The following is a 27,964-nucleotide window of genomic DNA, read 5'->3' on the forward strand; positions in this document are numbered from 1 at the left end:
TGATTTTAGCCGCACTTTAAAATTGAGTGATGGATCAGCAGTGCTCAGAAATGGGCAATTTGTAAATAATTTCCTACAGTGATATGACTTGCAATTTTTTTCCAGCAATTTTGAATTACTTATCACTCAATAAATTTTTACTAAGTGGCACCTTAAGTACTGTTCTTAGTACTGGAGAAATATTGGGATAAATAAGTCACAGATTCTGGCCCTAAAGTTGCCAACCATCAAGCAGAGAAGAAGAAAAAATCTACACAAATGGAAGCAATTGTACAGGGCAGAATGCATTCAGTAGTATGTGTTATACCAAAAAATAATATATATATATGTGTGTATGCTCTGTGAGCTGATTGGCAAGGAATATCACTATGTAGATATTTTTGAGATCTTCGTGAAAGATAAAACATTGAAGGAGAAAAATGAGGTCCTAGTAACCTTTTTTCCATGTGTACACCATGTTCTCCTTTATCATATACAAATTGGGATCTGAAATATGAGTATGATCTTGACGGCCAGAATCTAAAGCAGGGGCAGAACTTTCCTACAAATATCCTACAAATATAGAAATATCATAGGAAGAGGGAATCGCAGAAGCATTGGGGGGAGTGGGGGACAGGCAGGCAAGGGGAAGTACAAGGCATATGCTTATAAATATGGACTATAGGGTCAGCATAGGAAAGTGTGAATTCAAGTTGAAGAGGTATTGAAGTGTTTATCATTCTGCTTTGTACTTATTTCTTGTAGAGCTACTTTGCATGACAGACTGGATACTCTGTGAACTGAGGGGTTTCATCATTTGTCATTGTTCCCAGTATAGCTTGGCCCAGAATAGCCACCCAAATGAAAGAAGGCCCTGGTAGAGAGATGTTTCTGAGTCTTGTTTAAAAAAAAAGCTGGGTTCTGGAAAGCCATGATTTTAAAATATTTCATTCTGCTACACTGAATAATTAGTAACAGTTAGAATTAGGCAAGTCTGTAAGGAAAGCAGAGTGAATCAAAAACCAGATGTATATACTAAGAGTAACAATCTGCCATGATCCTCTTGCTCTCGATTAGGGTTTCATATGAGGTTTTAATGTTGTCAAGCTCTTTGGTAGTCTTATGAAACCTATTCTACTTCACAGAATAGTGTTTTATAAATACATAAAATAAGATACAAGGATTACAGAGTGTCTTAATCTACTTGGGATGCCATAACAAGATACCATAGACTGGGTGGCTTAAACAACAGAAATTTATTTCTCACAGTTCTGGAGACTGAAAAGTCCAAGGTGCCAGCAAGTTAGGTTTCATTCTGAGGCCTCTTCTTTTGACTTATGGGTGGTGGCCATCTCACTGTGTGCTCACATGACCTCTTCTTTGTGCACACATGGAGAGAGAGGTTGAGCTCACTGGTGTCTCTTTCTGTAAGGATGCTAATTCTGTCTTATTAGCACCCCACCCTTATGATGTTATTTAACCTTGATTCCCTTCCAATATGCCCTCTCTCCAAATGCAGTCATTTTGGGAGTTAAGGCTTCAACGTATGAATTTAAGGGTGACACAGTTCAGTCCATAGCATAGAAGAAAGTAATAGTCTAGAGGATTATCAAAATATTTAAAAATTGTAATATGTTAAAATATATACTTCTTCATTAACACAATACATAGTAAGATCTACTGGTAGAGATTAACTACCATACTCTAAAAGTAGCAGTGAAATAAATGACAGCTCAAGATATGTGCAAGAACTGAAATGTGATGTATACATATTTGTGATTGTTTGGTGATCAATTCATAGTATAGTTAACCACTACTACTGTGGGTTGGTTTAAATTGCTATTAAGAGTTAGTGGACATAAAGATGAATTTTTCCCCATTTAAATTCACAGATTCACTCTGTCCTTGTACCACAGGTTAGCACCCCTTGCTTTAGAGGCTTCTCAACTGTTCAGGAGCCAAAGTGGTACAAAAGGCAGCAAACATTCCATTTTAACAGCCCTCCAGATGGCCATGGGGCCCTATTTTGACAAACTCATGGAAACATGGAGGATGTAATGAATCTAAAAATTGATCCTCTTATATTCCTTCCTGTGATGCATAAAAACTAGACTTGAACAAGATCATTTGCTGTTTGGTTTGGATGCAGCCCTGAATGCTAACCCAGAAGTATGAAAGCTTATAATAAAGATCTTCCTTCCCTGTTGGAGAAGCTTGAGAAGGAAGCCATTCTTGGAGCTGATTTATTCATGCCCTGACTAGAACCAGTTCAATATCGTTTTGATTATTTTAGCTTGAAAAGAGCTGTATTGCCACTATTGCAGAGGAAAAAGTAATGCCATCCCATCCCACCTCATAAGTAAGTTCTACTCCCTGACTTTGGCCTACTACTAAATTAGCAGAAAATATTCCATTGCTTGATCTACAGTGTTTTGTATAATTTTAGCCTCTTTTGATGCTATTCTTCCTTAAGACCAAGGCTTTGAAATGCTCCCTCTGCCTTAGCTTCAACAATAATCAATGAGCATTTGGGAAAGTGATAGCATGGATTGAGGTATGGGGATTAACAAAAACGTAAGTGAATTGTTTTCTTTTCTGTCTTTGGAACATGCAAGATACTGGTTTTGTAATCAAATTGGGTTTGTCATCAAATTTCTAGGGTCAAGAACATTGATCAGGTAAATTAGAATTTTCCTGAGCCAGATTATTTTATTAACTTATTTTCTGATGTCTCTGAATTAATCATGACAATCATTAGCTTTATGAGCAAGTCAATCAAATTCTTAGATCTGTAAATTATTTTTATTTGTCTTTACCATAAATAGTACAGGTAACTCAATTTTTCTGGGTTTGAGACTTTGAGGATAAGACAACTCTGATTTATTCAAAAAGGTACTTTCATTAGCTGTTCTCCAACAAAATAGGTAAAGAAAAGAAAAAGGAGACGAAGCCCAAATTGTTCTGCTTTTCTATTCACTATGAAAAAACAAAAATGACTGAAGGTCTAGTGATTGCAAGTATTGAACAAAATGAGGTTTGGAGATTATCTGAGCATTTTAATCAGGCATTCTACCCAGAGTTCCATTATCAAAGAGATGGCATCAGAGCGGTACATTGAGAAATAAGCATTCTTTGTTGTTCTTTCCACTCTTTGTATTGTCTCTCTTATAAATGCTAAAATATCCATCTACTATGTCTGTCATAGCCTTTAGGGATCTATCAAATGCTCAAATGACATAAAAGTATTAAATGTTCTTTTTAAAAAAGGGAATTACTGAAACCAATAGAATGCCTGTGAGTAGAAGTAAAGCACAGAATAATGACAAGAGGTGGTAAATAACCTTATTAAGAATGTGGTGTAAAGAAAAGACAGTGTTTGGAGAAAAGGAATGGATATGGTTGGAAGAACATTACTTAGAAATAGTATATTTTTACAGCATCAAACTCAAACAAATCAGCTGGCAAGGTGAGAAAATACGGGATTTTTATATTCTCAGAAAAAAATCAGGCAAACAATGTCTTAGAGCCTAGGTCCTAATTGACAGCAAAATAATCATGAATACCAAGAGGAGCAATTTGGAGAAAATTGATGGGTTCTGGAAGACATGGAACCTTCCAAGGGAGGCCCTTGCTTCAGACTGTGATTGGCTAATTTTCAGAAGTGCAACAAGAGATTAAACAGCTGCCCAAGTCTCCTTCTACCTTTATGAGAAAGAAACAAATGTGGGAGCAGTTAGCTTAGAGAAGAGAATTTTTCAAGAAATCAGGTTCTAGAACCATTTTTGGAGAGACTGCCTATGTAGTCCTAAGTTGAGACACCCTCCTTTGGAGTCTGAGGATTTGGGTTTTTATTATCAACTGTTTACTTCTCTACAGTATTTGCAAGTAAAAAGGAATTGTTTTTACCAATTTTTTAAAAAAGCAATGGTGAAGATATAAATGATTTTTCTTATTTTTAAAATTTCTAACACGATATAAATGTAAAAATGATCTTGGAAATACATCTGTGGTCTTTGCATATCATATTGTAGGTAGCCATAATTTTTAAGGATGTGTAAAAGATTGAATTAAGATAGAATATTGTTTTTGAGTCTTGTTTGTGCTGTTGATGTTGTCTTCCTGTTCCCTTACAACAGCGGTGCTGTGAATAGCAGTGAACATGATGTTGCTGAGGGCTGTTCCCAGGCCCCAGATGCCTTAAAAACCTGTGAGTGCTGCAAATAAAAGCTTTTATCTTTTTGCATATCTTATTTTTATATAGAGAGCATAATATGAAATGAAATAGTAAATGCGACTGTAGACAGAACGGTAAGCCCTGGGGATTGCTAGCCACATGGGAGCCCGAGGTGTTGGTCCTCAGCTTTTTCTGCACCATGACCCTTTGGAAAACTCTGTCCACATCTTGCCTTTCACTGCTGAGTCTTAGTTTCCTCGCCTGTACAATGAATGTATTTCAATAAGGGACCTTTATGTTTCCTTTGGCTTATTCTGAACTGTTTAAACCTATTTAGGTGACAGGTCTCACCATGTTTAAAATGTTAAGCAGAAGACAGATTTACTTTGTTTTATGAAATAACTATAGATTTAGAAAATGTGGATAGAATGATGGATAAGAAAATGGATATGGGGATGTTCTGGTGATCTCTAGCTACAGAACAAATCACCTCAAATGTAGTGGTATTAAATAACAAAAATGCATTATATTTTTATCTCTCACACTTCGGAGGTGACTGGCCTCAGCTAGGTGACTCTTGCTCAGGGTCTCTCAGGCAGTTGCTGTCAGATCGAGGGTGGGGCTATTGTCTTGGACGCTTACATGCGGGCTGTCTATGTGGCCTTGGCTTCTTCACAGGATGGCAACTTGGTTCTAAAAGCAAGTGAACCAGGAAGGAGAGATGATTAGGAAGAAGTTGTATTACATTTTCTGATCTAGTATCAGAAGTCATACTGCTTGATTTTGCTGCATTCTAACATACTGTCCGTTAGGATCAGGTCAGTAAGACTGGCCCACCGTATCTCCACATTCAAGACAGTATTGAGGGGGCTTCCCTGGTGGCGCAATGGTTGGGAGTCCGCCTGCCGATGCAGGGGACACGGGTTCGTGCCCCGGTCCGGGAGGATCCGACATGCCACGGAGCGGCTGGGCCCGTGAGCCATGGCCACTGAGCCTGCGCGTCCGGAGCCTATGCTCTGCAGCGGGGGAGAGAGACAGTATTGAGGAGTTTGTGGATATGTTTTAAAAACCAACAAAAAGATAAAACTATAAACAGTCCTTTATTTCCAGTTTAAGTTGTCTGTTACACCCTGTAATTTGAATCATTGCATAGTCCACAAAAAAGCTGAAGATTCTGGAATGATCTCTTTGCTATTTATTTTTATATGTATATCTAGGCTAATTTTAAACACTAGTGAAGTTCCTTTTGTTTTTTAAGGAATCTTTAATAGAGGGTCATAATTACACATTTTTATTATGTCAAGCTTGGGCTGGGTTCCCCCATACTTTCATTAACAAATGCATCATCTAATTTTGTGTGCTAATGCTTTGAACATTTTAAAAATTCATCCCCAAACTCTAATCACTAATTGAAACAGCTGCTTTTTGAACAGTACTTATGAAATGATACGTAAACAAGCCCTACTTCATGTTTTGGCAGTAATTAAGTCCAATTTCATCAAAGAGTTCTTCTGCTCTACACATACTCTTCACCTGGGAGCGAAAGGGACTTCAAGCCTGGAGGTCTTCTTTCTCCCCTTTGGCATGCACACCCGCTACTGTGTCATCATCCTCAGCGACAAAAAGGTGAGAATGGAACTGTGGTGTGTGTTTTCATCAAGGGCTGGCACTTTAATGGAATAACCAATGCAGGCAACTTGAAGGCAGCTGAAGACTATAGGAATGTAGATAACAATGTCAGCCCTCTAGTTGCTAAACAAAGATTTTATCCTCAAGAATAAGCAAAGAGTTACACTAGTTGTAAATTTTATTGGGTTGGCCAAAAAGTTCCTTCGGTTTTAAAGTAAAAATAAAAGGCACATTTTTCATTTTCACCAAGAACTTTATTGAACAATGTATTCACCATTTTGTTCCACTACCTTCTGCCGTTTTTCAGGCAACTTCATAATTCCATCTTCCCAAAACTTTTTTTTTTGCTGTACGCGGGCCTCTCACCGTCGCGGAGCACAGGCTTGGGACGCACAGGCTCCGCGGCCATGACTCACGGGCCCAGCTGCTCCGCGGCATGTGGGATCCTCCCAGACCAAGGCACGAACCCGTGTCACCTGCATTGGCAGACAGACTCTCAACCACTGCACCACCAGGGAAGCCCATCTTCCCAAAACTTTTTATCTTTTTGAGCCGAGAACTGTTCCAGGTGCCTTTTACAGTCTTACAGGGAACTGAAATTTTTTCCATTAAGAGAATTTTGTAAAGACCAAAATAAATGTAAATCCGAAGGTGCAATGTCTGGTGAATACGGCAGATGAATCAGAACTTCCCAGCCATGCTATAACAGTTTTTGCCTGGTCATCCAAGAAACATGTAGTCTTGTGTTATCCTGATGGAAGATTGTGCGTTTTCTGTTGACTAATTCTGGATGCTTTTCACTGAGTGCCGCTTTCATTTGGTCTGACTGGGAGCAGTACTTGTTGGAATTGTTTGGTTTTCCGGAAGGAGCTCATAATAGAGGACTTCCTTCCAATCCCACCATGTACACAACATCACCTTCTTTGGATGAAGACGGGCCTTTGGTGTGGTTGGTGGTGATTCATTTTGCTTGCCCCACGACCTCTTCCGTTCCACACTGTTGTACAATATCCACTTTTCATCGCCCATCACAATTTGTTTTAAAAATGGAACTTTTTTGTTACGTTTAAGTAGAGAATCACATGCAGAAATATGGTCAAGAAGGTTTTTTTTGCTTAACTTACATGGAACCCAAACATCAAAGCAATTAACATAACCAAGCTGGTGCAAATGATTTTCAACAATTGATTTGGATATTTTGAGTATGTCGGCTATCTCCCGTGTGGTATAACGTTGATTGTTCTCAATTAATGTCTTGCTTTGATCACTATCAACTTCAACTGCTCTACCCAACCTTGGAGCATCGTCCAGCCAGAAATCTCGAGCACGAAACTTCACAAACCACTTTTGACACGTTCGATCAGTCACAGCACCTTCTCCATACACTGCACAAATCATTTTTTTTGCATTACAGTTGTGTTTTTACCTTTCTTGAAATAATAAATTGTAATATGCCAAAAATGTTGCTTTTTTCTTCCATCTTCAATATCAAATTGGCTACACAAAAATTCACCAATTTTGATAAGTTTTTTTTTTTAATGCACTCTGATATGACAGCTGTCACAATACAATCTAACAAAATTGTTTCTAATGAAGTTAAAGACAACTAAGCACTTACTAGAGTCATCTTATGGAAAAAACCAAATGAACCCTTTGGCCAGCCCAATATAATGGTTGGATAAGGAAGTCCCATGGGCGCAGAGTGGAGGCAAGCCTGACCTGCTGGGCCCTATCTGTGTCAGTTATCTATGGCTGTGTACCAAGTTGCCAAACATGGGGCTTAAAACAATCCGTGTTTATTATATCACATTTTCCATGGATCAGAGATCCAGACATGACCTAGATAGGTCCTCTGTTTTAGGTCTGTCAAGTCTTCAATCAAGGGATTGGCCAGTGCTGGGTTCTCCTCAGAGGCTCAATTGAGGAAGGAGCTGCTTCTAAGCTCTCTCAACTTGTTGACAGAATTAATTTCCTGGCTCTGGGATCCATGCATCTTGCTTCTCTAAAGCCAGGGAAGGAGAGAGCCAGGGAGAGGAGAGGAGGCAGGGGAGGAAGGAGAGAGACAGAGACAGAGACAGAGTGAGAGAGAGAGAAAGAAAGAAGACAGGCTTAGAGGAAACGTTTTACGGCATTATTCCCTTCGAGAAAGACACTGCCATGTGTTGATTTGAGAAAGGAATTTATAACCTCCAGGAGATAGTCCCAAATGTTTAAGTTATGTGTCAATTATGTACTATATTGAATGCATGTTCAATGAAATAATGGTAACTGGAAAGAGGTATTATATTGATCTGTTTTCTATAGGATTATTTACACCTGAAAAATAGTATAGCTTCTTAAACATGTAAAAAATAGTTTAATTTTACACTGAAAATTACCATTCAGGAAGAAAAAATGCTATTTTATAGTAATGCTAAATCTTGTTCTTCATTTCTTTTAAAAAAGTTTAGGATTTAACTGAATTCATCTATATCAAAATTTGTGAAAAATAATAGCTATAGGTTGACCAATAGTTAAATAAAATGTTTCACAATCCCTTTTTTTATATCAATTTATTATATAGCCCTAGAAAAATGCTAGGGTTAATTCTCAATAGCATGGTAAGGAGTTTGATTTTATTCTTCAAATTTTTTTTTTTTTTTTTTTTTTGCCCACACCTCACGGCTTGCGGGATCTTAGTTCCCCAACCAGGGATTGAACCCAGGCTCTCAGCAGTGAAAGCACCAAGTCCTAACCACTGGACCTCCAGTGAACTCCCATTATTCTTTTAATTAGACTATTCGAGTATTAATCTTTACTTCCATAAATTTTATCTAAATTAATCAAAATATAATTACACTTAACGTGGCATCTCAGTTTATTAAAAGTCTTTTGATTACATATATTTTGTTCTTATCAGAAAAAATATTAAGAAAAACAATGATCATGAAATTATATTGCCATCAATTGAGAAATAATGCCCCTAAAGTATTGCATTGAATTATAATTACTTAAGTGGGGAAACACATCTATTAATTTACACATTCAATTTTATTGCTAATTATATTGAAAAATGCAATTACACGCTTAAATAGATAATCAAACATCCAAGTCCACCTAGTTAGCTCCTTTTCTTATTGAATGTGTGATAACTGCCTTGCCATTAAGAACCACCTGTTGAAAACTGTAAAGTAATTAGGCCCCAATTTGATAGCTGTCCAAGTGTAAAACAGAAATGTTTCTACTAAAACTGCTATCAAGGGTCAGCCATTTGTTTCATTTTGGTTGTTTCTTTTGAACTTTCAAATAAAACGAAATGACGTATGTAATAGCTGTTTGAAAGTAGAAACAGTTTTACAAAACTTCCATCAGTGTTCATAGAAATTCCTCAATTAGGGGAAAATCTACAGAAGCCCTAAAAATTCATGCTCTTAAATGTAGAAATCCAAAGAGATTTCTGCTCATGTGTAGACAGGGGCAGATTGAATGGAGGAAGCTGGAGCAAAATCATGACCCAGTCCCTGAGGAAATGCACTTTCCGGGAGGAGGGGTTGACAGACACCCACAAAGAGCACACAAACACTGCACAGCACAAAGCCATGTACTGACACAACCCTGGGACTCTGTCTTCACAGTGGTGCCCGTGTGAACATCTGCTCTGTGTAGTCCTACGTTCCAAAGTCGGAAACCACCCAGCATTGCTGGGATCATCCTTATGAGAGAGGCAGGGGGATCAGGCAGGGATCCTTGATGTGGGGCCTGGGTTAAGAGTGGACTCCATCTGTAGCTACTTACTGTGGCCTGACCAGCCCTTTTCCATCAATACATGAGCCTTTTTATTGAACCACACCAGACTCCTTCTCCCCCCCAGTAGATTTATCTTCTAGTCCTACATTGTCCTTTTATTGTCTACAGAATTTGGTCAAAACAAATAGAAACCAAAGTCCATATCTTGCTGACTTGAGTAAATGGGAGTCAGCATCCCTGAGCAATTTATGCAATGCAGATTGGTCCTGTTCCACACCAAAGAGAGCTCCAGCCTTGCCAGGTCAAATCAAGAGTTGAGAGGGCGACGGTGCCCACTGCCTGGTAGAAGACCCCACAAGGTCTTCTTGTTGATTTATGGTTTACAACAATTTAGTCTAAGGCCGTGCCATACCAGTTGTTAAATATATTGTATGGGGCTTTCCTGGTGGCGCAGTGGTTGAGAGTCCGCCTGCCGATGCGGGGGACACGGGTTCGTGCCGCGGTCCGGGAAGATCCCACATGATGCGGAGCGGCTGGGCCCGTGAGCCATGGCCGCTGAGCCTGCACGTCCGGAGCCTGTGCTCCGCAAAGGGAGAGGCCACAACAGTGAGAGGCCCGCGTACCGCAAAAAAATAAATAAATAAAAATGTGTGTATATATATATATAGTATGTCACTCTGTCCATCTCCCTTAGATTTGTGTAAATAAGTGGAACCCCTCGCGTGACTTTTTGCACTGTCACTCGTCTCATTCTCCCTCAGTCTCTCTGTCTCTGCTGATGCAGAGATTAAGCTGGCAGTCTCTGTTATGTATATTTGTAACTATTCTGCAATCAGTGTGCAACTTTTTCAATCACAATTTAAGATGCAGACTTAAATAATACTGATTTTTGTGTAATTTTACAGACTGTCAAGGTAAAAACCTTAAATTATATTATGCTAAAATCTTTGTATAATTTAACATTTAGGCAAACTAACTTCAGTTTTATGAAAGTTATTTTTATAGCTGGAGGGACCGAGTATTATTTGCGGGCGGTTTCTTTTATTTTCCATGATTTTTAACAGCAAGCCACATTTCATTCGCCCTTTGATTTTTCTTTCGATTTGTTACAACTGCATTTTTTTTTTTTTCTATTGGTAACTACACTCCTTCCCACAGGCCATACCCCTGATTTGTTCCCTGGGAAACAGAGAGATGAAATCCCGTCTGGCTCATAAACACTTTGAAACATTTATTAACCACAGGATGCCTGCTGGCAGTATGGTGGTAGGTTAGGTGAACTTTGAAGTTTTCACCAATGTGGTGAATGTTCTCAAATATATGCATAGTTTGAGCCCCTCCACACTGCAAGGCCTTCTCCTGCTTCACCTACCTTCCTTACCCCTGTTACTGTGAAACCATCAGCATACAATAAGCACTGCAGCCTTTTTCAAGCAAACTATGAGAAGAAAATCTGAAAATGAGAATTTTGTACCCAATGGTAGTTATTTATTTTGGGGGGTCTCCTCTGGGCTCCTTATCAATGATACAACCAGTTAGTCTGTAAAGATTCCACATATCTCTGGGGTACCAGTATATTAGCTCCAGAGGACTGCACTTCAAATGACATCTAAAATATGAGGAAACAGTAATTCCTATTTTCCCAAATCCATGTTAACTTTATGGACCCTCTCATCCTTTTGTTTTTACTGAGATATAATTGACAGATAACATTCTATAATTTTGAGGTGTACACCATGTTGGTTTGATACATTTCTATATGGCAATATGATTACCAGTCACGTTAGCTAATGCCTTTATCACATCACACAATTATTGTTTCTTTTTGTGTTGAGAACAACTAAGATCTAGTGTCTTAGCAACTTTGAAGTTTATAAAATACTAATTTTGACTATAATTACTGTGCTATGCATTAGATCTCTCGAACTTATTTATCTGATAGTTGCAGGTTTGGAACCCTCTCCTTCTTGAAGGAAACTGTAGAATATGGAGTATGGCTTATTGTAAGTTAAAATTTGACACCCTTATTGTAAGTTAAAATATGGCACCCTCAAGCTATTTTCTCAGTAATTTCGTTTTATCATTCAGTTCACTCCGCCCAACACAGTTTAATTCACCAACTGTATAAAGCCAATTTTCTAGGTATGGAGAGAGTGAACACACAGAAAAGGCAAGAACACAACTCAAGGGACTTACATTCCAGTGGAGAAAACAAACTTGCACAAGGCTGGCCCAGCTCACACAGAAACTTTGTGTTAATTTGAAGTAGGTGCTCCCTCCAGGTTTACAAAAAATGCTTGCTGAACATATGGCACATTCATGAGAATTAGAAAAATGCATTCCTTCCTTCGATGGATGCAACCTTATGCTGGGACGACCTTGCCCTCAACAAGATGCCCCTTGCAAGATATACTCTTTTCTTGTGTGTGTCGTATCCTGGAACATGTCCACTCATTTCTATAATATAGATTGTGACCATTTCTAGAATAGAGGGAAGAATGCATAGCAGAGGCAGGGATAATTGATTAATTGAGGTGTTTGGTTAAGATGGGTGAGTAGAAATTTGCCAATAAACAGAGTTTGGGGAGAGAAGTGTGCTCAGGAGAAGATTCTAAGAACATTAGGTAAAAGAACTAAGCATGAAATTTCATGAATACTTGAATTGCCAATTCTGAGCATGGAATGTTGGAAATGACAGAAAATGGATTGGATGGGTAAGTCAGACTGATAATGAGGAGGGCAGTGAATTTTAAGTTGAATAACTTAATTTATTAATATTATTATTATTATTGAAAGCGGGAACCCAATAGAAGGTTTTGAGCATAGGCGTGATCTGATTTCATTTTGTTTTAGAAAGCATCTCTGGAGCCAAAACAGAGAGTAAATTAAGAGTTGGAGACAGAAACTGGAGACCGAGAGACTGGCTAGGAGACTCCTGCAGTCTATTACACTACTCCACACACCTCCATTTTCTACTGCCCTCTGCTTTTCACTTACCACCAATCAAATAGAGAAAAGGATGTGAGAAGCAATGGGGAAAGAAGAGGTGATGATGTCGGATTTGGGGGAAAGAAGAGGGGACAAGAGAGAACTGTGAAGAATATTGTTATAAAGATCAATCTTAATGGCAGTTTCAGTGATGTTCACACTTGAAGGGAAAGCAAATTTTCATTTATCAATACTTGCAGAGCAAATTGGTGGCAAAAAATTTGAATAGAAACTTCTGAAAAATATGGTGATAAAGGCAAAGAGAGATTGTTAATCTCATTGCCACAGTAGCTTCTAGAGTCTAGGCCCAGCTTCCTGTTTTTTTGAGAGATGTTTTCCTACAATATACCGTGTGCTTTTATCAATCAGTTCGTATTTTATGCCATTTAAATATATGTTGCCTCCTCAAAATGTCTGTGGAATAATCGCTGGGGCATGCAATTAACAGTGTGTTAAAACAGTGTTTAAAAAGTTGAAATTTTTAGTGCAGGCAAATAAATCTTTTCATATGCCTTCTTCTCACCCTCACTGGATCTTCAACCTCCATCATTCTATGAAAAGTAGTATTTTTTTTTAACATCTTTATTGGAGTATAATTGCTTTACAATGGTGTGTTAGTTTCTGCTTTACAACAAGATGAATCAGTTATATATATACATATGTTCCCATATCTCTTCCCTTTTGCATCTCCCTCCCTCCCACCCTCCCTATCCCACCCCTCCAGGCGATCACAAAGCACCGAGCTGATCTCCCTGTGCTATGGGGCTGCTTCCCACTAGCTGTCTACCTTACGTTTGGTAGTGTATATATGTCCATGCCTCTCTCTCGCTTTGTCATAGCTTACCCTTCCCCCTCCCCATATCCTCAAGTCCATTCTCTAGTAGGTCTGTGTCTTTATTCCTGTATTACCCCTAGGTTCTTCATGACATTTTTTTTCTTAAATTCCATACATATGTGTTAGCATATGGTATTTGTCTCTCTCTTTCTGACTTACTTCACTCTGTATGACAAACTCTAGGTCTATCCACCTCATTACAAATAGCTCAATTTCGTTTCTTTTTATGGCTGAGTAATATTCCATTGTATATATGTGCCACATCTTCTTTATCCATTCATCTGATGATGGACGCTTAGGTTGTTTCCATCTCCGGGCTATTGTAAATAGAGCTGCAATGAACATTTTGGTACATGACTCTTTTTGAATTATGGTTTTCTCAGGGTATATGCCCAGTAGTGGGATTGCTGGGTCATATGGTAGTTCTATTTGTAGTTGTTTTTTTTTTTAAACATCTTTATTAGGGTATAATTGCTTTACAATGGTGTGTTAGTTTCTGCTTTATAACAAAGTGAATCAGCTATACATATACATATGTTCCCATATGTCTTCCCTCTTGCGTCTCCCTCCCTCCCACTCTCCCCATCCCACCCCGCCAGGCTGTCACAAAGCACCGAGCTAATATCCCTGTGCCTTGCGGCTGCTTCCCCCCAGCTATCTACCTTACTACGTTTGTTAGTGTGTATATGTCCATGACTCTCTCTCGCCCTGTCAAAACTCACCCTTCCCCCTCCCCATATCCTCAAGTCCGTTCTCCAGTAGGTCTGCGTCGTTATTCCTGTCTTACCCCTAGGTTCTTCATGACATTTTTTTCCCTTAAATTCCATATATATGTGTTAGCATACGGTATTTGTCTTTTTCTTTCTGACTTACTTCACTCTGTATGACAGACTCTAGGTCTATCCATCTCATTACAAATAGCTCAATTTCATTTCTTTTAAGGCTGAGTAATATTCCATTGTGTATATGTGCCACATCTTCTTTATCCATTCATCCGATGATGGGCGCTTAGGTTGTTTCCATCTCCGGGCTATTGTAAATAGAGCTGCAATGAACATTTTGGTACATGACTCTTTTTGAATTTTGGTTTTCTCAGGGTATATGCCCAGTAGTGGGATTGCTGGGTCATATGGTAATTCTATTTGTAGTTTTTTAAGGAACCTCCATACTGTTCTCCATAGTGGCTGAACCAATTCACATTCCCACCAGCAGTGCAAGAGTGTCCCCTTTTCTCCACACCCTCTCCAGCATTTATTGTTTCTAGATGTTTGATGATGGCCATTCTGACTGGTGTGAGATGATATCTCATTGTAGTTTTGATTTGCATTTCTCTAATGATTAGTGATGTTGAGCATTCTTTCATGTGTTTGTTGGCCGTCTGTATATCTTCTTTGGAGAAATGTCTATTTAGGTCTTCTGCCCATTTTTGGAGTGGGTTGTTTGTTTTTTTGTTATTAAGCTGCATGAGATGCTTATTAATTTTGGAGATTAATCCTTTGTCAGTTGCTTCATTTGCAAATATTTTCTCCCATTCTGAGGGTTGTCTTTTGGTCTTATTTATGGTTTCCTTTGCTGTGCAAAAGCTTTGAAGTTTCATTAGGTCCCATTTGTTTATTTTTGTTTTTATTTCCATTTCTCTAGGAGGTGGGTCAAAAAGGATCCTGCTGTGATTTATGTCATAGAGTGTCCTGCCTATGTTTTCCTCTAAGAATTTGACAGTTTCTGGCCTTACATTTAGGTCTTTAATCCATTTTGAGCTTATTTTTGTGTTTGGTGTTAGGGAGTGATCTAATCTCATACTTTCATATGTACCTGTCCAGTTTTCCCAGCACCGCTATTGAAGAGGCTGTCCTTTCTCCACTGTACATTCCTGCCTCCTTTATCAAAGATAAGGTGACCATATGGGCGTGGGTTTATCTCTGGGCTTTCTATCCTGTTCCATTGATCTATCTTTCTGTTTTGTGCCAGTACCATACTGTCTTGATTACTGTAGCCTTGTAGTATAGTCTGAAGTCAGGGAGCCTGATTCCTCCAGCTCTGTTTTTCGTTCTCAAGATTGCTTTGGCTATTCGGGGTGTTTTGTGTTTCCATACAAATTGGGAAATTTTTTGTTCTAGTTCTGTTTAAAATGCCCGTGGTAGTTTGATAGCGATTGCATTGAATCTGTAGATTGCTTTGGGTAGTAGACTCATTTTCACAATGTTGATTCTTCCAATCCAAGAACATGGTATATCTTTCCGTCTATTTGTATCATCTTTAATTTCTTTCATCAGTGTCTTATAATTTTCTGCCTACAGGTCTTTTGTGTCCTTAGGTAGGTTTATTCCTAGATATTTTATTCTTTTTGTTGCAATGGTAAATGGGAGTGTTTTCTTGATTTCACTTTCAGATTTTTTATGATTAGTGTATACGAATGCCAGAGATTTCTGTGCATTTATTTTGTATCCTTTCACCTTACCAAATTCATTGATTAGCTGTAGCAGTTTTCTGGTAGCATCTTTAGAATTCTCTATGTATAGTATCATGTCATCTACCAACAGGGACAGCTTTACTTCTTCTTTTCTGATTTGGATTCCTTTTATTTCCTTTTCTTCTCTGATTGCTGTGGCTAAAACTTCCAAAACTATGTTGAGTAAGAGTGGTGAGAGTGGGCAACCTTGTCTTGTTCCTGATCTTAGTGGAAATACTTTCAGTTTTTCACCATTGAGGACAATGTTGGTTGTGGGTTTGTCATATATGGCCTTTATTATGTTGAGGAAAGTTCCCTCTATGCCTACTTTCTGCAGGGTTTTTATCATAAATGGGTGTTGAATTTTGTCGAAAGCTTTCTCTGCATCTACTGAGATGATCGTATGGTTTTTCTCCTTCAGTTTGTTAATACAGTATATCACGTTGATTGATTTGCGTTTTTTGGGGGGGGGTTGTGGTACACGGGGCCTCTCACTGTTGTGGCCTCTCCCGTTGCAGAGCACAGGCTCCAGACGTGCAGGCTCAGTGGCCATGGCTCATGGGCCCAGCCACTGTGCGGCATGTGGGATCTTCCTGGACCAGGGCACGAACCCGTGTTCCTTGCATCAACAGGCAGACTCTCAACCACTGCGCCACCAGGGAAGCCCTGATTTGCATATGTTGAAGAATCCTTGCATGCCTGGAATATACCCCACTTGATCATGGTGTATGATCCGTTTAATGTGCTGTTGGATTCTGTTTGCTGGTATTTTGTTGAGGATTTTTGCATCTATGTTCGTCAGTGATACTGGCCTGTAGTTTTCTTTCTTTGTGACATCCTTGTCTGGTTTTGGTATCAGAGTGATGGTGGCCTCTTAGAATGAGTTTGAGAGTGTTCCTCCCTCCGCTATATTTTGGAAGAGTTTGAGAAGGATAGCTGCTAGCTCTTCTCTAAATGTTTGATACAATTCACCTGTGAAGCCATCTGGTCCTGGGCTTTTGTTTGTTGGAAGATTTTTAATCACAGTTTCAATTTCAGTGCTTCTGATTGGTCTGTTCATATTTTCTATTTCTTCCTGATTAAGTCTTGGCAGGTTGTGCATTTCTAAGAATTTGTCCATTTCTTCCAGTTTGTCCATCTTATTGGCATAGAGTTGCTTGTAGTGATCTCTCATGATCTCTTGTGTTTCTGCAGTGTCGGTTGTTACTTCTCCTTTTTCATTTCTAATTCTATTGATTTGAGTCTTCTCCGTTTTTCTCCTTATGAGTCTGGCTAATGGTTTATCAATTTTGTTTATCTTCTCAAGGAACCAACTTTTAGTTTTATTGATCTTTGCTATCGTCTCCTTCATTTCTTTTTCATTTATTTCTGATCTGATTTTTATGATTTCTTTCCTTCTGCTAACTTTGGGGTGTTTTTGTTCTTCTTTCTCTAATTGCTTTAGGTGCAAGGTTAGGTTGTTTATTCGAGATGTTTCCTGTTTCTTGAGGTAGGATTGTATTGCTATAAACTTCCCTCTTAGAACTGCTTTTGCTCCATCCCATAGATTTTGGGTCGTTGTGTCTCCATTGTCATTTGTTTCTAGGTATTTTTTAATTTCCTCTTTGATTTCTTCAGTGATCACTTCGTTATTAAGTAGTGTATTGTTTAGCCTCCCTGTGTTTGTATTTTTTACGGATCTTTTCCTGTAATTGATATCTAGTCTCATAGCGTTGTGGTCGGAAAAGATACTTGATACAATTTCGATTTTTTAAGTTTACCAATGCTTGATTTGTGACCCAAGATATGATCTATCCTGGAGAATGTTCCATGAGCACTCGAGAAAAATGTGTATTCTGTTGTTTTTGGATGGAATGTCCTATAAATATCAATTAAGTCCGTCTTGGTTAATGTATCACTTAAAGCTTGTGTTTCCTTATTTATTTTCATTTTGGATGATCTGTCCATTGGTGTAAGTGGGGTGTTAAAGTTGCATGAACTTTATTGTTTGAGGACTTCATTTAACTAGATACACAGGAAGAACAAAATATCTTTTGTGAGGCTTTCTTATCGTTGACAATGGGCATTGGCATCTTTCTGGAAAATATAAATTCAAGTAAACCTGCTGACTGTAAAATATGAAATTAAGAGCAGAAAGGAAATTTAATAGGTGACTCTTAGAATAGCTCACATTGACAAGTACCTATTATGCATCAGATAATAGGTACTGACGCATACTGTCAGTATCCTTGTCTCTGCCTCTAGACTTGAAATGAAAAGTGCATCTCCACTTTAAAAGAGTTCTTTATTGCATTTGTATTCTTTCCTGGTCTGATTTTATTTCAAGAAAAGTGGAGGGAAATAATTAAGTGATACTACAAATGACTTCCCTAAATAATTTGCTGGAACAGGCATTATATTCAATTAAATTGTTTCTTTTTAATAAAAAAGAACTTTGAAAGTGAACAAGTTAGACATACTGTTTTGAGAAATGATAACATATTGTTTGTTTAAGATGTACAGCTGAATTGAATGGAGTCTTAGTAACTGACATTTCAAGTGGCTAATCAGTGGCTAGGAAGCTGTTTATAATTTACATTTTAGAAAAATATTCTGGAAAATAACAGTTTACTCCTTTTGTATTAAATCCTGTGAATTGGTATTCATTTTTATGGAGTAGACAAGCTATATAGATCTGGTTTCATTCAGGTACACATTAAAAAAAAATGCAATTATGGGCTTCCCCGGTGGCACAGTGGTTGAGAATCTGCCTGCCAATGCAGGGGATGTGGGTTCGTGCCCCAGTCCGCAAAGATCCCACATGCTGCGGAACGACTGGGCTGGTGAGCCACGGCCGCTGAGCCTGTGCGTCCAGAGCCTGTGCTCCACAGCGAGAGAGGCCACAACAGTGGGAGTCCCGCGTACCGAGTAAAAAAAAAAAGCAATTATTATAATTCTATACTCACCAAGTCTAATTTCTTACGAAGACTCTGTCGACACAAATCATCAATTAACAATCTATAATAGGAAAGGAAAAGAGTTTTATTTGAGCTAAACTGGGGACTGTAGCCTGGGACACAGATTCAAGAGGCACTTGAATTGTGTTCTCCCATACTACAAAATGTGGGAGGCTAATATAGGCAAAAATCAAAAAGTTACATAAGTTGATTGTCAAGAAATAGGATTGGAGCTGGCAAGAAGTAAGGATCTTGTTAAGCAAGGATTGGTTGGACTCTGAAGTGTTTTCACAGTTACAAGAGGAGACCTTGAGATCATAAGGTTGCAGCTGGCAGCTGCTAGCAGGTATTGTTTTGAGAATGGCTAGCGGTGTCCTTAAGTTTGAAACAATTCAGAAAGGTCAGTTTCTCAGTGATGCAGGAATGTGTCTGAAACTACATCTGTAATAGCCACCCGCATCCATTTTGAATGCCTGAACCACGATTACTCCAATGATTTTTATTCTTTTCTTTAGTGGTTAAGGCAGATGTAAAATTCGTGTTTCACAGGCCATAAGACAGGCTCTTCTAGTTAGCATAAAGTTTGAGCCAAATCATATATAAGCCAGAATGATTTCCCCATACCTCAACATGTGAAAATGTCTTCTGTCAACTATACTTTGGGTGAAACAACTGATTTTTAGATAAAAATAAACATGAGAAAAAAATTAAAAGTAAAATATTAACATATTGTTTTCTCCAGTCTCTGGTGAACCGATACATTTGCACTCCAATTATCATTGAGAAAAAATTTTTTTGGCTGCACTGTGCAGCTTGCGGGATCTGAAAATTTTATAACGTTAGTATCGATCGTTCAGTTGTATGTATTAAAACACACACATACACAGTAAACACATTTCAGATTGCTAGCTTGCATTTATGTTTGAAAAGTACATGGCTGCTTAGTAAAAATTACTCTATGAAAATTGTATATAACATACTATTTATTACTAGGAGTGCACAGATTTAAATGCTAAGCAATTTAAAACATTCAAAGTTTTCCATATTCCATTTTTCAGCAGGAACTAAAGATAATTGTGGATTGTAATTAATAAAATTGTATTGAACATTATCGTGAAAGTAGAAGACAAAGTTAATTTTATTATATACAAATCTCATTTGGGGAGGGATAATGAAGCTGTAAATAAATTGTCCTCACAATCAGAAATTGTTCATTCTTATATTGTTTCCAGATTTTTACTTCACTTGTTATCAGAGATATTTATAACATTTTGGTATATTTTTATTATGTGATCAGTTTACTTTTATATCATTTATGTGTGTATTGCTTGTTCAAAGGTATCTTTGGAATAGTCTCTCAAACATACAGTTGAGATTATTTTAAGACTGTGCAACAGTTCAAACTAGTTACAGTCTCAGCTTCGAAGTTAGGTTTCCTTTTGCTTGCCTGGTAGTTAGTTGCATGCCTGTCACAAGCCCATTCTGGTACAAGATTATCCATTGTGTGGCTTAAACCGAAATTTGTCAGTCCATGTTTTCACTCATCCTCTCAAGTCTTGGCTCCACCCTAGATCTTTTTTTTGGTTTTTACTTAATTTAATTTTTATTTTAAACCCTCATGTGATTGACATGCACGTGAAATTTGGGAAGCCTGCTCTCACTCCATTTAAATGGATCTCTTAAGTGCCTGGTATGTGCCAGGCAAAGGGTTAGAGATTATTCTAAAGTTGTGTTTGAACAAGCAATGTATATGTAAATGATATAAAAGTAAACTAATCACATGATAAAAATATACCAAAAAATTGTAATATCTTAGATAACAAGTGAAATGGCAACAGTTGTTGCATGACCCCCTGTAGTCCTCACCACATCTTTACTATCATTCTACTTCTTAAAATATCAGCATTAAAAAAAAGGCTTTCAGACAGAGAAAGATAAATACTGTATGATATCACTTGTATGTGATATCTTATATGTGATATCTTGTATCACTTGTATGTGATATTTTAGATATGTGAATCTAAAAAATACAACAAATGAATGAATATAACAAAAAGAAACAGACTTACAGATACAAAGAGCAAACTAGTGGTTACCAGTGGGAAGAGAGAAGGGGAAGGGGCAATATAGGGGTAGGCAATTAAGAGGCACAAACTACTATGTATAAAATAAATAAGCTACAAGGATATATTGTACTATACAAGGACTAGAGCCAATATTTTATAATAATTTTAAATGGAGTATAACCTTTAAAAATTGGGAATCACTGTGTTGAACACTGAAACTTACATTAATATTGTAAAGCAAATATACCTCAATTTAAAAAAAGAAAAAGAAACAAAGAAAAGACTGTATTATGGAACATATAAAATACACAGAATTGTAGAAATAAAACTGTAGTATATCACCCCCTGTATCCTTTGCTCAGTTTCAACAGTGCATTGCCAAGCAAGTTTCATGAAGCAAATCCCAGTCATCACATCATTTTGTCCACAAATAATTCAGGAAGTGTCTCTACAACAAAAAGACTCTGGGTTTGTTTTTTGTTTTGTTTTGTTTTTTTGACATAACCATGATACCATTACTACTAAAAATATCGTATTTTTTTAAATAGCGTCAAAAATCAAGGCATTCTTCGTATTTCCCTGATTGTCTCATTATTGTTTTTATGTTTGTTTGTTTGTTTTTATCATTTCATTTTAAGTTTCTTTGTTTGAACTACAGGGGAGGAAAAATAATCTTCCCTCTACTCCTCTGAGTTCTTCTTGACTAAGACCCCTGTAATAAAAGACAGATTAACAAGAGAAAAACAGAAGTGTATTAACATGTATACCTCATATATACATGGGAGATACCCAAGGAAAAAGGAGTTAATTCCTTGAGGTGGCTTAGAATTCAGGCTTAAATACCATCTTAATAAGGAAAGGGGAGGGAGGGATGTCAGCCACTTAGAGGAGAGTAAATGATTTTTGGGAAAAATGAATAGGCCCTTAGAAGACTACTCTTAGAAGAGTAGATGAAAGATATGATAGTTTGTGACAACGTTTGGTTGTGGTGTCAACTTCTAGTCTCTTCCTGTGACAAGAGTCAATATTCCCTAGTTGATGAAACTCTCAGGGAGGGGATTTACAACAATCGAGTTCCTTTTGGAGTATCTGTCTTAGGCAGATAAGGGAAGTTCATAGAAAGCTCTCCCTGTTTTTCAGGTGCCTACAGCTCAAAAGAATCAATATACCAAAGCAGCATATTTTGTTGTGGCACATTCTGAACTCCTACAGTCATGTTTTGGGATAACATAGTCTGCTGCACTGAAGAATCAAGATCTAGATGATATTTATCCATTGTGATTGTATGATGTGTCTTTTGAGACTTTCTCCCTCTCCTTTTTCATTTAATCTCTGGGTTCCTAACATAAAAGTGTTGTTCATCCCATTTTATAGAGGAAGAAACTGAAACTCAGAGATTCAGTAAACTTGCCTGAGGCTTATTAGTAGGTGGTAAGTGCCAGTGCCAGAATTAAAACCAGGCTTGTCCACCTCTGTTGGTCTTTCCCTATATCATGTTGTTGCCCTTGCATTGTTCCCACTTTCATTTTCATGCTGTTTAGTCTTTTGTACTTCTTGCCTAATCACTTATTCTAAAAGATCTTCAGACCCTCACATGCACATTTTGAAACCCCCCACTTTAAAATATAGACTCTTAGGGATCCAGACACCCTGCAAAAATGATGTCACTCCCTTCCAACAATAAATCACAGAATGAAGGAAAATTTTTTCTCATTTGCTTGAATTCATTTGTTTTAAGCTAACAGTCTTCCAGGGATATTTGTACCTATAATGATCAACTGCTGTCAGTGCCGCCCTGAGACCTTCTCAATCCATCTCTGTTCTAGTTGCATGCAAAGTTTCCCTCATACTATGGTAGGGCTGTATTTCATCCTTACCTTTCTCCACCCATTTAGGGCCTATGTTGCTTAGTAATGCACTATACCTGTTTTTATAGTACAAAGATTTTTCTCATAGGTGAAAGATTTATCCTAATCTTTTTCTGAACTTTTAAAATTTAATATTATTGTGTGGTTGTGTTTTAGATTGGAGAATTAATATATGTTTTGGCAAGAAGAGGTATGATCCCCTTGCCTTCCAGATTCTTTCCAATGGATTCTTCAACTCCGCTTGACCATAGCAGTTCTCCAGAAGAAGGTAGAGTATCTGTGCATTTATTTCATTTCTAATGTTGAAGGATGGTACCATTCCTCATATAGTCACCTAAGCACCCTCACAGCACATTTTTCCAATATATGATTACATTTCTGAAGGCTCCCTTTTAACTTTATTATGTCAGCATACATGGAATAGAGTACCATTTTAACAATTAAGAAAATGTCGATGGTGATTCTTTTTTAAATCTTTATTTCTTTTAGTCTTCAGGTAAATATTATAATTTGGCATTCAAAATATTTACTCAGCAAAATTTTCCATTTTCCAAGTAACTTGGAAATAACTACAATGTCAAATTCTATATACTATAATATAACCTGTACTTCTACCCAGTGTCCTAGTTTAAAGTGTAAGGTTATTACTGAAAGAAAATGGCAATTCTTGCCTGTCCTTGAGAGGTGTCTTTCTTTACATTTCTTTCTGTTCCTCCTACCTTCTAACCACTGATAGGAGCACAATGGCCACTGAATTTTTAGCAAGTTGATGATGTTTCTACGAAAGAACCACTTGACTAGAACTCTTTGTAGAGAAAAATATCTTTAATTCCTGAAGACTTACTCTTGAATTACTGAATTAGGACTACTAGAAATGTGTTGCCTATTTCTTTCTACTCTGGTTAATAAAGGCCATAACTGCAGTGTTATATTTCAGACCTCCCAAGTCCATCCTGGATAACAACATTAAGGGTGTAACTGATCATTGCAATCATGAATGTTTTTGCTTCCCCTAGTGCTTAATAAGGAAGATCCAGTTCTGTATTTGAAATGTAAGCTCCATCAAATCCTGGATGTGGACCTTAAATTGCCACTGACTAATGAAGCCAAGGAGAAGGCCTTGGCTTTTGCAGCACAGCAGCAGATATCGAAGATAGAGTATGAGAGAAGGTTGATCACAGGCACTCTGGAGAGCAGTAGCATCCGCTTGGCCATCGCCCTCCTGGGGCTGACCAAGATCGAGGTGGGAATGGAGGACAGAGGATGTGCTGAAATTAGTCTCTCTTTAAAAATGTACAGAGATCATAACAATGTTTTTACATATAAAAATGATGAAAGCTGCTTTTCCTCAGAAAGACAGCTCAGTAGCTTTTTTCTTTTTTACCTCATTAAATGATAAATCTGAAACAAATTGTTCTGCTAGGTAATTTTAGGCATTACAGTATGGTTGATATTTCACAGTAGTTCTCAATTCTGCCTCTACATTGGGATGCCCTGGAGAACTGATCCCAGTGCTCAGGCCCCACCAGAACAATTCAGTATCAATCTCTGGAAGAGGGTGAGTGGGGACATATTCTACAAGTTGTCCAGGATATTCTGTTGTTCATCCAGAGAGGATCATTTCTGGGGTCAGATTACCAGGCTGAGAATCCAGACTCTAACACTGTCCAGCTATGTGACTGTGAGCTGATAACTTAAAACTCCTCCAGCCTTGATTTTTACATTTGTAATAAGGAGATAATGGTCATTAATGAAAACTAAGTGAGATAATTATATAAAATGCTTAGCGTAGTACCTAGTATATAATTAGTGCTCTCTAGATGTATGGCATTGTTGTTGTTGTTGTTACTGTAGACTCTACTGTATTACAGCTTGAACTCTATCTTATAATTGAAATAAGGTACAGTCGAGTCGCCACAGAGCCACGAAAGCGATTCTTCTAAAATGGAAACCTGCACACTTTGCTCCTTTGCTCCCCTGGCTTTTCTAGCTTGTGTCAGAATGAAAACCAACATCTTTACGGTGGTCTTCATGACCCTCCTGGTCAGGCCCATCCCCTTTCCTGACCTCAGCATCTCCACTGGAGCCCATTCACTCCTGTCCCTCCCTGTGTACAGGCCTTCTTGCTGTTCTTCCAGCGCCCGAAGAAGGCCTGCTCCCTGCGGCCTGTGCACGTCTGTCCTTTGTTGCTTTTCTCTGGACGTGAGAGGCTGCGTCCCTCAGTTACTTCAGGTCTGCTGGAATGCTACCGCTGAGCTTCTGCTTTACCAGCTTGCATTTTTAAAAGAATCCCTTACTTCCGCCAGCCACTTTCCGAACCCTAAACTTCTTTCAGTTTTCTCTGTCGGTAGCATTTACCATCTGAGAGTAGTATATTTATGTGTTTACTCTTTATCTCCAGCAAGGGAATTTGTGAGAAGATATTTGTTTAGTTAACTCTCATATCACCAGTGCCTAGAAAAGTGTGCACTGTACCAAGGTAGTCACTAAATCTTTGTTCACTGAAGGAATAAATAGTAATTTTTAGAATCCTGCTTGTTTAATGTTAGTCTTGATTTACATAGGTTACAACAAAACCATTGGCATTGTAGGGGTGATTTATTTTTTTATTTGTCAGAATGCTAGAATGAATATAGTCTAAGCACCAATTTCTAACAATTTGTGCTGTTATTTTATGGATGACCTGGATTTTTTAAGTTCTGATAAGGTCAAAAATATCAAGGCCCAAGGCTCTGATATCCTCCAGACTGACCTGTACACACTGTGCATCTAAGAAGCCAATGGCTCTCTCTTCAGCTCATACCAAAATGCTTACTTCTGCTATAGAGCAGTGCATTTGGGAAGGTTTATGTTCAACTTTCAGTGCACTATTACAATAAAAATGTTCAATAGGTGGCTTTTTTCAAAATTCATGCCTATTATAGTGCTCTCTCTCTCTCTCTTTCTCTCTTTTCTTTTAAATTGTCTTCATTCATACCTTTTGTCGAAAATTTTATGTAAATGAAAAAATGCTTGAGGGAGATGGATTTTGTCTGTGGATCCCTTTTCTATTATTTATGCATGTATATAGTTTCTATCTTTCTCCCTCTTCTTTAACTTTCTCCCTGGAACCCAGCACACTTTTTGTTTCTTATTGCATTTATCAAATTATGTTTTGTATATGATTTTTTTAAATTTACCTATTTTCCCCATCAGATTGTGAATTCCTAGAAATCTAAAAACTTTTGTCATGTGTTTTTTTGTCTGTCCCTCAGTGTCTTGTGCATGAGAAGTGCTGTCATTGTTTAATTGGATTGAACATGTACCTGACAGACAAATGGTACTTTAAACCTGTAGTCTTCGTTGTATAGGCTAATGTCAATCCAGGTTGCCTCATAGCCTGATTTTTCACAAAGTCATCTTGCTGTTTACTTATCCTTATTTCCCTCCCACCTTTGCAGGATGGGTATATGTATGTCTCCACTTCTCCAAAATTGTTGGTGGAAATAGTAATAATTATTATTATTTATGATTAAATCTTGACTTCTTTAAAATTTAAATTTTAAGCAGTCTGTAAATTTAAAATGAGAAGTTGTTTTCACTTGAAGATTACAGTTTTCTTTGAAGTCTACAAATATCATGAATTTTTTTTTTTATTTTGGCAAAAACTCTCTAAATGCAAAAAATAACTACAGAAGTATTGAATATGCCAGTCTAAGAAAATCAGCTACACCAAATCAGAACGTATAGGCACATCTTATTCTGTTGATATACATGTAGTCATAGAGTTTTCTTTTCAAGTGCAGTTATCACTGCACTGTTGAAATATAATAATGCTAATACAGCAGAACAGTAAACAGAATTGATTTTAAAAGTTCTTTCTCCTTGTATAGTATTTGACACCTTTTTTTCCCCAAATACTTTTATGTACACTTTTCAAATTATTTCCATGACCCCATGGAGAAGTGGAGAGAAGATAGGATTACACTTGTAATACAAAACAAGTGGAATGACTGAGGTATAAAAAGACCTAAGTTGCCCTCACTGACAGGGCAGAGATTACAGCCTAGATCAGGGTAGAGACATTATTGTATTTGAAAGCTGGAAAATAAATAATGCTGAACACTCAGAGACACATAGTACAACCTCTTACTTTTACAGACCTATTAACCAAGACGCCAAAATAGTAAGATAGTAGCCCAAGGTGACACCACTGATTTGTGACAGATTAGAAATGGGCCTAGGTTTTTACCTCCCAGAGTCCATTACTCTTTTCCTTGCCCTGCATAGCCTCCAGATCATATGTTCATTTCTTAGTTTACTGCCATGAAATTGTATAATGGAATAAATGAAAGTCTAGAATTCTCTGTTATAGCATAAAATAACTATATAACAAATAAAATCTAAAATTATCCTTGAAATAAATCTGTTTAGAGCAAAATCTAATTGAATAAATGTAATTACTTTTCCACCAAAGAAAAGTGACATGTCTAATTTTTTATTATACAGCCATGTGCAATTTGAATTGTTGAAATATTTATAAGGTAATAGCATTATGATGTATCTACTTTATATACTCTGAGAGACAGGATCTTTTGTCAGGAGCATGAATAGCTGGCACTTTACACTTAGCGCTCATGTATTGAATTCATATTCTCCTGGCCATTAATAAACTAACTCTAGTGATATACTCATTGGTAGTAGGAAGATTCAGAGCTTGCAAGGAAGTTTCCTTATGTTTTCTATTAACTTCCTCAATTTTATGTTTTAAAAGCCATGCTTTGTACTCTGGGATAAATGGTGAGGAAACTCATTGAAATTTTGAAATTTGACATTTTTAAAAAGGAAATCTAAAAGATCCCCTTGGTGAGGATTCGGTAGAGTAGAGAAAAGGTTTTTGCATTTGAATAATTTAAGTGCACTTCAAATCGTGAAATAAGTACCTGTCGATACTGTCAAAGATAAACAAAGCCAGACACTAGTTAAAACAAGCATAGACTTTATTCAGTAACTGTTGCATCAGGGAGGAGGATCCAGTATGAGCTGAACTCAGGAGAGAGAATAAGCTGGGGCCTGAGAAGTGTCAGGGACGTGAAGTTTACAAGAAGCAGGAGGGAGTTGGTCACTGCAATCTGGACTTGTCAATTGATGCTTATAAAGAGAAACAAAGTTCTGGAATCTTTGTGACAGGAGGGAGGTAGTGATGCAAGTTAGAACTAAGTACCTACCTGGCTGGGAGCATTATCTCCTTGAATTTTTGCATTTCAAAGGGAGGGCTCTGAGGTCCTTGAGAAGAAGACAGTTCTGGGTGGTAGATTTACATCTCAAAAGGAGA

The 27,964-nt window shown here is 37.7% G+C and overlaps 1 protein-coding gene across 1 annotated transcript in view; it reads left to right on the top strand.

The window, feature by feature from the left end:
• CFAP47 (cilia and flagella associated protein 47) overlaps positions 1-27,964 on the top strand; it is a 503,782-nt gene that overhangs the window by 288,192 nt on the left and 187,626 nt on the right. Inside the window, 4 exon segments of the mRNA XM_065900147.1 lie at positions 4,116-4,186; positions 5,634-5,779; positions 22,807-22,918; positions 23,667-23,893. Coding sequence (XP_065756219.1) covers positions 4,116-4,186; positions 5,634-5,779; positions 22,807-22,918; positions 23,667-23,893 — 556 coding nt within the window.

The sequence above is a fragment of the Phocoena phocoena genome, chromosome X (assembly GCF_963924675.1).
Source record: "Phocoena phocoena chromosome X, mPhoPho1.1, whole genome shotgun sequence".
Lineage (NCBI taxonomy): Eukaryota > Metazoa > Chordata > Mammalia > Artiodactyla > Phocoenidae > Phocoena > Phocoena phocoena.